The sequence below is a fragment of the Vombatus ursinus genome, unplaced genomic scaffold, assembly GCF_900497805.2.
Source record: "Vombatus ursinus unplaced genomic scaffold, bare-nosed wombat genome assembly UNPS02009835.1, whole genome shotgun sequence".
In the NCBI taxonomy this organism is placed as follows: domain Eukaryota; kingdom Metazoa; phylum Chordata; class Mammalia; order Diprotodontia; family Vombatidae; genus Vombatus; species Vombatus ursinus.
The window spans coordinates 20,826,580-20,841,496 of record NW_020949613.1 but is presented as its reverse complement, the minus strand read 5'-3'; the positions used below and the strand labels follow the sequence as shown (position 1 = coordinate 20,841,496).

The 14,917-nt window shown below is 37.1% G+C and overlaps 1 protein-coding gene across 1 annotated transcript in view; it reads right to left on the bottom strand.

The window, feature by feature from the left end:
• RIMS1 (regulating synaptic membrane exocytosis 1) overlaps nucleotides 1-14,917 on the bottom strand; it is a 695,579-nt gene that overhangs the window by 315,348 nt on the left and 365,314 nt on the right. The window contains exons 5-6 of the mRNA XM_027852913.1: nucleotides 7,500-7,837; nucleotides 3,415-4,283 (exon numbers count right to left, since the gene is read on the bottom strand). Coding sequence (XP_027708714.1) covers nucleotides 3,415-4,283; nucleotides 7,500-7,837 — 1,207 coding nt within the window. The remainder of the gene's footprint in view (nucleotides 1-3,414; nucleotides 4,284-7,499; nucleotides 7,838-14,917) is intronic.

Here is a 14,917-nt window from a genome sequence, read left to right as displayed (position 1 = left end):
TTTTGCTTCACTGTTGCACAGAATTCCCACACTCAAGTGATCTTAGCAGTCTCAGAAGATCTATCAGCTCAGTCTCTGAAGAGCTGGGATAACAACCATGTGCCATTACATCTGACAAAATACTAAAATATATTATCAATATAAGTATTTAGATAAATAGGCATCGATGGATCTGGTTTAGACATACACAAGATACATACATTTCTATATAGAGCCATATAGTTTATCTAAGAGAATTATAAAAGCTAGGTGGGCACAGTGGATAAGAGTGTTGAATCTGAAATCAGGAAGACCTGACTTGAAATCTTGTCTCAGTTACTTGCCAGCTGTGTGACTCTGGGAAATTCACTTGACCTCTATCTGCCTCTTACTGTTTGGTTGTTTCTGTTGTGTCCAACTCTTCATGACCCTGTTTGAGGGTTTTCTTGGCAAAGATACTGGAGTGGTTTGCCATTTCCTTCTCTAGCTCATTTTTATAGATGAGGAACTGAGGCAAACAGTATTAAGTGACTTGCCCATGGTCACATAGCTAAAAAGTGTCTGAGGCTAGATTTGAAGTCATGAAAATGAATCTTCCTGATTCCAAGCTCAGTGCTTTATCCACTGTGCCACTCAGCTGCCTCAGTTTTCCCTAGTACCTATATTACAAGGTAGTCGAAGGGTCAAATGAGATAAGATTTGTAAAGCTCTTTGAAAACTTTAAAGTGCTACATAAATGCCAGCTATTATGGTTGTTGTTTCATTGTATTTATCATTATAAGTATGACTATATAGCCTATTAGGAGTAGTCCACATGTCCAAGGAGCAGATTCAGTTAAAACATTATAATTCCTAAGAACCAGATCAGTCTTGAAGAAATATAACAGTAAAGTATGGAAGGTAATCACAGGAACCCATTCAATGTCTCACTAAAGAACATACCGTAGTTCAAGGTTAGTTATAAAATATAATATATTAAATGTATATAATTATGTGATCATATAATATATACAATATAAAAATAAAAATAGAAACCAAATTTAGAAGAGACCTCAAAGTCTATCTGATCCTCACAATCCCTGACCAAGAATGCCCTGTACATAAATTATACTCAACAAATAATCATCTGCCTTTCACCAGAAAGCTCTCAATGAAATGAAACATACAAACTGTTGAACCACGTCTTCATGCATCTGGATAGCTCTAAATATTAGGAAGTTTGCTTTTTAATTCCTTTTCTCTTCACATTAAATCTAATTATATTTCTACAACTTTTCACACATTGCTCCCAATGCTTCATGCTGGGATTGAGAGGAATAAAGCCTACCATCTCTTGCACATTAAACCTTTTCAGAAAGTAACTTAAAATGGAACAAGTTGATTCTCGGTACATAAGAGCTCCACTGAACGACGGCTCTTCATGTGAATCGCAATAACATTTTGATAGAATGTCCTTTCTCAATAAACACATGTACTTCTCCTAATGTGGAGGTTTTACATTTTTGCATATAACTTCTTTTGCATTAAGCATAAGAAGATTTGGTTTGATGTGAGTAATGTCAAGTTAACTTTTTAAATTTACTCATGACTATTAGTCAATTTAGTTATGGTAAAAGAAATGTAAGTATATGGTACAGAAAAACTTAGTTACCTAAATAAGCATATGTTTATCAACAAAAATGCAAAACTTAATTTTTTCTCACCTCAATCAAAAACACAGGCAGCCTGAGATAGCCTTTCAATTGACAAAATCTTAGAAAAACATTCAATCTAGAAGGTAACTTAGAAACCATCTAGTTCAAATGCTCATTTTCCAGATGAGAGAACTGAGGCTCACAGAGACAATGCAACTCACACAAAGTCACACAGCTCATTCATTATTAGCATAGTGAGGCCTTGAAAATTGGTTTCTTCGTTCTCAATCCAGTGCTGACTAGCCATTATGTGAATAGAATATAATAGCATTCTGTTGTTTCATTTGTTAAAGGGAACATGTTTTAAATGACATTGAAACCCTCCGCCATTATATTCCTTTCAAATATCCCTTTGATGTTCCCAGTTTTTTAATACATATATACACATCTATTGAGAGAGATGTATGTATACACACACACACCCACACATACACACACATACATATATATCAAATGAATCAAATGATGGAGATTTGGGGAGTCAAAAGTATGGGAATCATTTGCTACAAATAATAGTCTTGATCTTGAAAAATTTAAGTCATTGTGGTAAATGATGAATTAGCACATTTCTGAAATAAATATCTGTGTATGTGTATGTATGTAATTCCTTGTATGTATGTATACATATAAATGAAAATCAAGTATGTGTGTGCATATATCTATTTTTAAATAGGGAAATTCCCTCATCTGCTTACACATACATATGAAAATCCACATGCATGTGCATATATACATGCATATATAAACATGCAGGTATATACACAAATCCATGTGTGAAAACTTGTGTGTGCATATGTGTATTCATATACAAAAAGTCATGTGTATACACATGTATACATCTGTCAAAATACACATGTGTCTACATGTGGAAGTGTATACACACATATATGAAAATCCATGTATCTGTATACATATGTAAAATCTGTGTGTCTACATATACATGAATATGAAAACTCATGCATAAGGACATTCATATATGTGCATACCCACAAATATATGCACACTCATATGAGAATCCATGTGTGTACATAGACATGAAAACTATATGTGTATGCATGCATATATACATATAGGAAAATCCATGTTGTGTGTATACATAGAATGTAATATATATTATATATATTTACACATATATGTATATATGTATGTGTGGGTGTGGGTGTATACACACACACACACACACACACACACACATATATATATATATATATATATACACCCACACACACATTACATGGATTTTTCCTTTGGGTTTTCAGTCATCTTTGTACCACAATTTCTATTAGAATTTTTTTCCATTAAAATTCTTTCAATTCTTTTCTTGAGACAATAGTTTCCTCAAAGCCTTATGAGAGAGATTCATTGGAATAGTGTCGCCTTCTCTGACTGCCACATCAAACCTCCTAAGTCAACAACTTTGTTTTGTTTAGAACATTTACCCCTTTCAGACCCACTGAAAACAGAAGCAGCCTTCAGTCAAAATCAAGTGAATCAACAACCAATATTTTAAAGAGCTTAAATTTCAAGGCACTGACCTTGAGTTATGATGGATAACTACCTTGTAAATCTGGCACTTTTGATAGTATTTCCAAATTCAACATAAGAATTGTGGGATTGTCACGGATTGTGGGTCAAGTTAAGAACCTAGCAGCTGGGTCCGAGCGTCATAAAGCGAGACTAAAGGAGCAGCGCTCATTTCCCCCTTTCCCCCGCATTACTCCACAATCTACCTCTCACTTACCCTTTTCACTGACGCTTTCACTTTCTATTTCCACATCTTCACAGCTGGTATACTCAGGTGTAGAGGCACCTTCCTCCTCGGAGCTGCTGACAGACATTTGTCTCTTTTTCCCCCCTCTCTTGGATCTATGGGGCTTGGGCGGAGATGGCCGTACTGACTCCGACTGGTCAGAGCTCAGAGAGTCATTCCTCAGCATCGTTTCCATTTTTTCCCTCTTCGCTTTCCGGATAAGAATAGCAGAGCTAGGATCCAGGCGACTCTGCTTTTTGAAAGACTCTTGGTTCTTGGACTCAGGGTGTTCTGTTGGAACAGGGCCATGCCTGGGAGTTGGTGGGCTATGATTAGTTAATTGTTTGGAAACAGATATTCTTACGTCACCCGGTCTTTCTATGGAATACGACCTCTGAGTTTCCAAAAGGGATTTCCGATCCTGAGATCCAGAAGGCTGGGCCCGTTTCCCTAACTTGTTCTCTGGCACCTCTGATTCTTCCACCTCTGTGTGGGGCAAAGACACATCACTATGTCTCCTTTCATGGCGAGCTTTAGAGACTTTGGCATGCATGCGCATCTGCTGCTCTTCGGGGTGGGGCTTGACGGGATACCTCGCTAGGTTAGGGTCACTTCGGTATCGAGTCTGATATTCTTCTTCTTTCCTTTGTTTCTCATCCTCCACTACTTTGCCCTCCTCGTGTTTTTCTGGCAAATCTTGCGACCGGCCCTTCTCCAGCTTTCTGCTTTCCCGCCTTTCTTTCCGGTCTCTCTCCTCCACAGGTCCCTCCCCTTGCTGGAGGGAGGATTTTGGCACACGTTTACGCTCACTTTTCAGCCCCCCTTTGCCATTCTGCTCAGCAGTCACTGAAGTCTTCTTCCTACCAGAAATATAAAAAGTAAAATAAGAACAATGGAAAAAAAAACTTAAATCACAAAAACTAGACCACACGAACGTTTCTCCTTTAGGCTATGAAATAAATGCAATTCACATCATGATGAACATTAGGGTATGATTCAATAAATGAGTATGACATCTAGTTTTAGAAGTGGGTGATGTAGAGCCATGGTTAAAGCTTTATAGTGAGTTATTGTTTTATAGATATGAGCCAACTGCATCAGTGTGTTTCTTAGTACCATGTTTTATGGTTTCTACCATGGTGAACGATTTCAACATTTTAAACTTGTCTACATGGATAAGATCAAAAGAATAATAAATAGTTGTTGAATGAGTCACATTCGGCAGGGGTCCTTTGCTAGTTCTCCCAGCCACTGGAGCCTTGTCTTCTAAGGTTACCTACCTATATCTTCTCTCTCATTAGAATATAAGTCCTTGAGGACCGGAACTGATTTTGTGTTTTTGCCTTTCTTTGTTTCCACAGTGCTTAGAACAATACCTAGTATATAGTAAGCTCTCAAATGTTTGTTGATTGACTGAAACATTTCTTAGATAACTTCAATGACTATCAAGGACCACTTTGCTAATAACTTTGTGCTACATGCAAAACACCAAAAAACATTTGACAAGAGATGTGAGCTAAGTGATATAATACAAAATGCATTGGGTTGGGAGTCAGAAAATTGGGATTCTGACCCTGGTGCTGACACCAGCCGTCTGTGTGCCATCTGGCAAATCATTTAACATCTGTGAGTGCTGCTTATCTCATCGATGAAGCAAAAGGATCAGACAAGATGACAACTAAAAACCCTTCTGTCTAAAAATATTTTGGTCTATGATAGAAGCAGGAAATATTATTGACTACTTCATTTCAACTGTGAACATCTCTATATGGCTATGTATGTCGACATGATAGCACTGACAGTCTATGAATTACCCAGGAAAATATAAACAAGGAATGTTTTAATTTAAATGGATTTACGTCAGAATTCTAATTTAGCACTAGTTTAGGCAATTTCATGTGATAGATAAAGAAAGGGAATTAGAGTCAGAAGATCTGAGTTCAAACATCCCCTCAGACACGAACTTTGTGATTATGGGCAAATAAACCTCCTTTCCTCTTCTGTGAAATAGATATAGCACTTACCTCAGAGAGCTGCTATAAGGTTAAAATAAGGAAATGTGTTTATAGAGCTTTGCAAATATTAAAAACCGTGCAAACATCATTTATTTTTATCCAGAATTATAACTTCAAGTGTGGAGGGACCGCCCACAGAAAGAACTCCCCACTACCAGTGCAGGTCAGCACTTTTTATGCAACTTATGGTCTTGGAGGATTGTCTGAAGTACTGAGACTTCAAGTGATTTGTCCAGGGTCACATAGTGAATTTGTGTCACAAGGAGAACTTGAAAACAGATCCTTTTGAACTTGAGTCACCAGGGTCACAGAGCCAATATGCGTCACAAGGAGAACTTGAATACACATCTCTATACACATCTCCTTTCATTATTATGAATGGAACTTCCTCATTGTAGCAATAGAGTAATTTGAAAACAATAATTTATCTCACCACACTTTGAAGTGGAAAAGAGAAAAAAGGAGTTAGGAAACATTAGTTTACTCAACCAAAAGAATGAACACACTCAAAGTTTCTAGAATTGTTTATTATCTTTTCGCCCAAATATCTTAGCCTTGACTTCCTTTCGAAAAATACATCTTCCCCAATTATATGTTAAGTAATTTTTTAACATTTTTTTTTAAGTTTTGAGTTCCAAATTCTATCCTTCCATCCTAAGCAATCAGATACAGCCTTAACTTTTTTTGAACATTATTTGGTATAGCTATTGATAGCATCTAGATTCCTAAATCATATTTTTGGGTATGGTACAAACTGTCGACATTATCATGTTGACAATTATGCCATAGCATAAGAGAGATGTTCAGACATAAAATAAAGTTGGTGATGCTATCGCCATGCTTTTATCATAGAGCATTGAACTTCCAGATGAAAGACCTTCTTAGAGATCATTTTGTCTCGATCTCTTTGCTTAAGAATCAGGTTATCAGCATACACAGTTTGTCAATATCATTTGTCAGATGACATTTAGATGGATTGGGTCAGTACCAATGTCAGAACCCAAGTCTCCTTACTTTTAGTCCAATGTTCTTTGTATTTTACCTACCAAATATCTATAAGAGCTACAGAAGAGGCGAAAGTAGCTGTCAGAAGGTTATATTGTAATAACAATACCTAGCATTTACATAGAGATTTAAGTTTTATAAAGTATTTTGCGTGTTAGATCATTTAATTATTACAGTATCCCTTTGAAAAATTGGTGCTATTATTATCCCCATTTTACAAATTTGGAATCTGAGTCATGATAATTTGATTTACCCAGGATCACACAACTACTAAGTGTCTGAGATAAGCTTCAAACTTGGGTCTTTCTGACTTCAAGTTCAATGCTTCATGCACTGTGCCACTTAGTCAATGGGTAATAAGTATAAAAAAACTTTGTAACACTAAACTTCTATAGATTTGTCTAGGAGAGGGCCAGAATATATATTATGCTTTGGTCTATAAGTATGAAAGGGGCAGCTAGGTGGTGCAGTGGATTGAGTACTGACACTGGAGTCAGGAGAACCTGAGTTTAAATGTGGTCTTAGACACTTATTAGCTATGTGACCATGGATAAGTCATTTAACCGTGTTTGCCTCAGTTTCTTCATCTGTAAAATGAGCTGGAGAAGGAAATGGCAAACCATTCCAGTATATTTCCCAAGAAAACCTCAAATGGGGTCACAAAGAGTCAGATATTATAAACAATTAGACAACGACAATAAGTGTGAAAATGTTTCCAATCATGTATACCCTGAAGTTAAATACAGTGGAAAGAATACTGGCTCTAGAGTCAAAGCTTCTGGGTTCAAATTTCACATCTGATCTTTGTGACTTCGTGACTTTGGGCAAATCATGTTACCCGAATCTCATTCTCCTCATCTACAAAATGAGGGTCTCCTATGATCCTCTATTCACCCATTTCTTCACTTCTACAATCAGTTTTGTTTTGGATGCACAAAGGTTTCTAACAATCACTACCTTTTACAAGCCAGGTCCCCAAAATGGCAAGGCTTTCTAACTATGCCCCTGCCATGGTTCTTTTGGGAGAGAAAAAGAACAGGTCTGCTGGACTATTACCTTTCTCGAGAGGGTTCACTTCTAGATCTGGATGAAACCTGTTTCTGTTCCAGACCCATGGCTTTCTGGGACAGTTCTGTTCCTTTGCTTCGCTCCGATGGGACCCCTGAAGGAGGGGTTTCCTGGGAGGCTGCTGCTGTGCTTAAGGGGGTCTGAGATCTCGATCGTTCTTGTAGTCTGGCTTTCTTTTCTCTAGGTACCTCAGAGCCTGCACCCGTAGCTGTGTCACTGAGTGTCCCGTCTTGACTTGCTGGCTGAGGTCCACTGCCAAAAAACCAAGCTCCAGACTTGGTTAAGATCTCCTGTTGCTTTCGACATAAATTGCATACCCACATAACCTGTTTAAAGAAGAAATAACAAGATACAATTCACTCTGAGAAATGCCCTATCTGCAGAGGGAAGTGCATGCATTTAAATTGATAGCCTTATTTATCCGAGACCCATGGTTTCACTGGCACATAGCACTTTTGGAAGGAAACTTCCTTAACCAAAGAAGATCCTCTATATTTTTAGAATGTAAAGTACATGCAAGTAGGTATTGTTTCATTTACTATATTTTCACTACCATAGTGCCTGTCATATAGTAGATATTTAATGAATTCATGTTGATTTGAGAGCCGCCTTTAACACTAAGTAGTTAAACTGACTGACTGTCCCAGGGTCACTAAGCCAATAATGTCAAAGGAACAGCATGAATCCAGGATGTCCAAATTCTGAGGTCAGCTACCTGTCTGCTATACTACACTGCCTCCACTTTCTCTCTCTCTCTCTCTGTCTCTCTGTCTCTGTCTCTGTCTCTCTGTCTCTCTCTCTCTCTCTCTCTCTCTCTCTCTCTCGATAGATATTTGTTAGGGAATAAGAGATAAGTGGCGTACTTTCGGAATAATATAATTTGATTTCAAGAGAAATTAGAAAGCTTCGTATCCACAATAGGCCTTCTACATTTCTTGAGAAAATGGGACTTTCTCAAGTGGGACATGCACTATCTAGAACCAACATCCTGCCTAGATCTGTCAGGCAAGTGTTTGGCCCTAGGTTTATTTAGGAGTGGCCGAGATGATTTTTCAGGGCTTTTCCATCTTTAAGGATATTGGAATTTCCTCTTAGTTCATTTTTATACCCATAGGCTATTTTCTACGAGTCTTTTGTTTCCTGTGAATGTGTATATAAAGAAGACTGAGGTAATCCATTAGCTTTAGACCATAATCATTAGAAAGAGATAGTTGGTGCTAAGAGGCAGCTAGGTGGCAGAATGGGCTGAAACATTGGAACTGGAGTCAGAAAGACTCTAATTCAATTCTTGGAGTCAGCTACTTACTAGATAGTCTCTATCCAGACAATATCTCAACTGTCAGATAGCCTGTAAATGCCAGGAGCTTAGGCAGAATTGGGTAGTCAAAGAAAGGGATGAGACAATGGATTGAGCACTGGACCCAAAGTTAGGAAGACCGGAGTTCAAATCTGGCTTCGGTCACTTATTAGTTATATGACACTAGGTTAAATCACATAACTGCTGCCTGCCTTGGTTTCCTCGTCTGTAAAATAGAAATAATGATAGCACCTGCTTTCTAGGATTATTGTGAAGATAGAATGAGATAATATTTGTAATGCATTTTGTAAATCTCAAAGTTTTACATTTACTACTTCTGTTTTGTAACATTTATATAGCAGTCACCATGTGCCAGGCTCTATGCTTAGCACTTTATGATTATTATCTTATTTGATACTCATAAGAACCCTGGAATCCAGGTAACATTATTATTCCTATTTTATAAATGAGTAAACTGAGGCAAACAGAGGTTAAGTGTTTTCCCAGGGTCAAACAACTAGTCTGAGGTCAAATTTGAATTCAGGCCTTCATTTGTTTGTTTGTGATTGAAAAGCCCCAAAAGCTCTATCTTTAGGCAATTACCTCTCTGGGTCTGTTTCCACATCTGTAAAATGAGGGCATAAGACTAGATGATTTCTGAGGTCCTTTACAGCTCTAAAGCTTTAATCATTTTCCTTTGCGTTCAACTTCCTTATCTATTTTTTCAGTGCTAATGATAGTCATGAGGCACCATTGTGTAATGAACAAAGGCAATGGCAAAATCAAGAAGATGGAGGTTCAAGACCTGCCCCTGAAATATACTGGTCACATGATCCTGAGCAGGGATGTTAACCTCTCAATGCTCTAGGAAATTCTCTAAGACTACAAACTGCAGAGAGAGAACCAAGCAGAACTGGTTGAAGGAGTTTCCTCGCATGAGAATTCCTTATGCTAAAGAAATCACAGGTCTAGCCTCTATCTCAAAGAAAGGTAGTCACATAAAAAAAATAGCAATGCACAAACCAAAATGGAAATCCCTATATTTTTCTTTAACTTTCCATTTATCTATTTTCCCTTTTAAATGACCACAAGGGACATTTTATGGTATGTAATGTCATTTCCCAACTACTTACCAAGGCAATAAACCTGAGGCCCAATTTACTCATGTCTTTCTATCCAAATACAAGGATTCCTTCAGAATGCTTAATTTAATTTAGAAACAAACTTGAACTTTTTTTAACCAGCATTCAGTAATTGTACAGTTTTTCCTTCTCCTCCAAATATGGGGAGAATAATGAAAGCTATGCATCTCTCTGGGTACAGATGGGAAGCAGTTTACCTTTCTACTTCAGTCACCCTGACCTTCAAAGTGTTCAGTAAAACTATGGCTGGCTTAAGTGGACATGCCAGGGAAACTACAGCACCCCACACATTGTCAGCACCCACTTTCTCCATTCAGCAGTGCTGTCAATGGGCAAAGGCTCCATGTGGCAGAATTAATGTTCTTAAACCACAACAAGTCCTTCCCCCAAACCCAGTTTCAGCACCTTTGGAAGTGGTACTGCCTTTCATAGAAATAATAATAGCTCACTTTCATATAGAGTTTTAATGTTTGCAGAACACTTTATATACATTATCTTATTTGAGTCTTACACTAATCTTGTGAGGTAGGTGCAATTATTATCCCCATTTTATAGATGATGAAACTGAGGCTCTGAGACATTAAGTGTGTCACCATGGTCATACACCCTACAGCCTGAGGCAAAATACAAATCCAGGTCTTTCTGATACCAAAGTATACTGCATTTTACCCCACTATCATGTTTAGGTATTACAATCCTTTTCCTAATATTTTATGAGTTTATAAGGCCCTCAAAATTGTCATCCCCTAATAGGTAACAAGGTGATGAGTGATAATAAGGTTGTTATCAAATCTGATCAAAACCAAACCAAAATTAATAGTTCACAGCATTCATCATCCTCTAATAACTCAATATATTTGCATTAGAAGCAATGCATAATGCATTATGCATAATATTCTAAATCTGCATGTATTTTATAATACATATGTATCTATGTATGTGTCTACACACATGCACATGCACACATGATTAAAAAATATTTTTGCATCAACTCAAAGTTTGAGATTCAAGTTTCCTAGATTTAATCTAGGATAATAAAATCCCAAAGGGAAAATAAAAATGCAATGATGAAGGTAATATATTAGCAGATGAAGAAAATAATGAAGATATTAAATCAGAAAGAACAGAATGTAGTAAAAGAGAAGAAATTCTAAAGCTAGAGGGGAAAGGAATAAATATATTTTAAACCTCAAGAGGATAGGAAGAAAAGCACATATGAGGTGGAGAGTAGAAACAAAGATAGGAAGACATATCATATGCTTATATATATAATGTGTGTGTGTGTATGTGTGAAGGTCTAGATGAACTAGGATGCAGATTGTTGCTTTTTTACACAAGACTAAATAAAAGAGATTAACAACATCAAGAAAACTGAGGTCCTAAGGAAAGGGAAGCTGTCTGTTAGAATCAGAATATTGCAAAAGCTTTAGACATCTCCCTCAGCTCCCCCTCCTAAAAATTAAGGGGTGGGGGGCTGGAAAAGATTTAATTCAAGGACTATATATCACATACCTACAGTGAACCATGATAAATATGAGAGTATCCTCATTTACTGAGATGCCCAAAAAAGATGAGCTGCTCATCCCATAAAACCTATATCATAATTTAGGATTTATGGAGTATAGCTGCTTCCGCTTAAATTGCTGACCAAATAAGGGAAAGATGACTATTTCCCAACTGTGCTACATATCATCAGCTCCCCTGCTTAATGAATTAAGGTCATTCAAAAGTCTTAGTTGATTAAAATAGAGACACTGAGCGGGACATTTTTGGGGGAAATGTTCTCAGCCCAGGATTCTGGATGGAAGGAAAGAGCCCTCTCTGTTCAGAAGACCTGAGCATAGATGGGGCAGGTCTAAGATGTACATACATCATAACAGATATCTTGAGACCTCTTGTTTCCTCTAGCAACCAGAACAGTGGTGAAGGTGACAGGATTTCAGTAGCTGGAGGGAATGTAGGGGTGCACTTTTGTACCTTTTGCACTAGTTAGATAACAATTGAACATGGTGCTATTTCACAATTTGTTATTACACCAACAAAAATAAATGTTCTTTCACTCATTGCTTTCACTAATCCTTTCTGAAAGGCAACATTTAAGTACAAATATACTGAGAGCATATTTCTTTGTCTAGGAATTCAGAGCAAACTCATTGCAAATATATACATACTACCATAGTTGTAAAAACAGATATTTATTTTTGATGTGAGAGGAAAACCAGGAAACAGAAACCTAAGAGATATTGATAGGGAAGTGGGGGTAAGCAAAGATTTTAAAATATATCTTTCTACATATCATGGCTGATTATTTTCTTACCATGATTTCAATGACAATCTTTTCTTCATGATTAATTCATTTCTCTGCTATTAGGAGGTCATAGTGATTTTTTTTTAAAATGCGATCAGGATTTGACTATGTCAATAATTTGAAGATGTACAAAGTTTTTACCAATGTGTACCATATATTGATTGTAGCAATACATCTATTAGAGAGTATCCCATAACATTGAATGGGAAACTGTGTGATAAATATAATTTTAATTCTATTTCCAACAGAATCTTACCTTGCTCTGATACTAGAAGGTGTATGGACAAAATACAACTGCAATTATCTTAAAATGACTATTGACCAATTTATGTTTGAAATGCACCTTCACTTATATAAGTTCATTAATTTCTCATGCAAATTTCAATGCAAATATCATATATGTCTAATCATCTCATGTCTTACATTGTTGCAACTAGAAATACATTTGAAAATGACTAAGAAGTCTACTCATCTTTTTCTGCTTAAATAAAACATAAGAATGTATTTTTTAAATCATGAAAACCTTATTTTGTGAAAACCTTCTACTTATATTTACCCAACCTTCTCATTCGGTTACCGAAATCACATTCAAAAAGATCAAACCCATCTTCAAAAACCAAGAAATTACCCACATCAACTATAAAATAAAAAGTATATGAGATTCTGTCACACTCTTTCAAACACCACCCACATGGAACAAGACAAGCACAATACTCACAGAGAAGCTAGTTGAGCATGTCTATTTAGGATTTCCTTTATAGTTTTACCTAGTATTGTCTAGGGCTTGCCTTGAGCCATGGTCAGTCCAGAGGGATTACTTGACAAAGGCCTTTCTTGAAGAGTGGAAAAGCGGCTGAGGTGACAACTTTTTCGACAAGAAGACTGTTGATCGAAAAACATTTTAGGAGAAGTATGTGGAGCAAGCAGTCTAGCAGCTTGCAGGAATTACATCCTGATTGAATATCCTGGGATGTGTTCCAAACTAATCTAAACTAAAGCAGGTCTGCGTAATAACTTATCTTAACAATCCACAGATGTTAGGCAGCCCAGCACACTCACTGATGAAAGATTACAGTGAGCGAATATGGCTTCTGCAGCTCTGAGCCATGCATCAGGAAAGTAAAGTAAATAAATAAATAATTGCAGGGTTTTTTTTTCTTCTAACCTTTGGCTCTATTGTTTGTTGTTTATTTGGTTTTGTTTTTATTTTGTTTTCCCTTCTGTCTTTCCCAAAAAGCATGAGATTTGAAGTCAGAGGACCTGGGTTCAAACGTATGACCTATATGACCTTAGACAAATTATTCCCCAGATTCCTCATCTGTAAAAGAGGGAGCTAGATTAGATGGTCTTTGGTGCCTCCTCCTGTTCTAAATCTATAATTTGACAATGTCACCATAAGGTAAACCATTCAAGAAACCTACAGGAAAATTTTAAAGAGAAATTAACAAGGCAATTATCACATGTTGTCCATGTGTACCAAAAGATCTATGAAGAAAATTTTGTGTGCTTGTCAGAACTTTGCTTTTCATATGGCAAAAGGGGGAAAAATCTGCAGCACAGTACAAAATATCGAAGCATTTCTTTCTTCCCTTGGCAGATGTAGACAGCCCATTCACAAGTTTTAGAGGTTGGATTGTATAATATAAAGAACACTGGACAGTGAATCAGAGGGCCTGGCTTCTCCTTCCAACTCTGAAACTACTCAGTTGTGTGACCTTGGAAGGATCACTTATTTCTCTGATGCACCATTGTCTCATCCGGGTCTCAACATTTGGGTTAAAGGGTCTCTGAGGTTTCCTGCAGCTTTGTTGTTCTTCCTTTGTTTCAGTGGTGTTTGATTCTTCATGATCCCATTTGGCATTTCAGAAAAGATGCTGGAGTGGTTTGCCATTTCCTTCTCTAGCTCATTTTACAGATGAGGAAATTGAGGCAGATAGGGTTAACTGACTTGGCACGGTCACATAGCTAGTGAGTATCTAAGGATAGATTTGAACTAAGATCTCCCTGACTCCAGGTTCAGTCCTCTATCCTCTGAGCAATCTAGTAAAATAATCCTGGTTACATCTCTGTGCTTTGCTTCTTTCATTATAATATGAGTGACTTGGATTTGATGGTCTCTAAAGCCTTTTCTAGCTCTAAATCTATGAGCGTGTGTATGTTGGCACTAAACAAAGATGAAGGATGTTTTGTGACTGAAATTTTACAGACCACAGAATTTCCTTACAAATCTATAAATTTATAGATGTATCCTCTTCATAGGAATAGTATTGGAGGTTATAGGAACATAGATTTAGAGGTAGGAGGAAACTTAGAGATCATCTAGTCTGATCCTTCCATTTGCAAACAAGAAAAGAAAGGAAGGAAACAAGAATTAATTGAGCACCTACAATGTACCAGGCCCTTTACAAATATTAACTCAACAGCTCTGGGAAGTAGTTGCTATTATTAGCTCTATTTTACAGATGAGGAAACTGAGGCAAGCAGAGAGTAAATGACTTGTCCAGGGTCTCATAGCTAGTAAGTATCTGAGGTCAGAATTGAATTTAGATCTTCCCAATTCCAGGCCCAGCAGTCTATCCATTGCCCTACCTTGCCGTCTCTAGAAAAGAGAGAACTAGGGAGTTGTTGTGACTTTTCCAAGATCATAGGTAGCAAATAG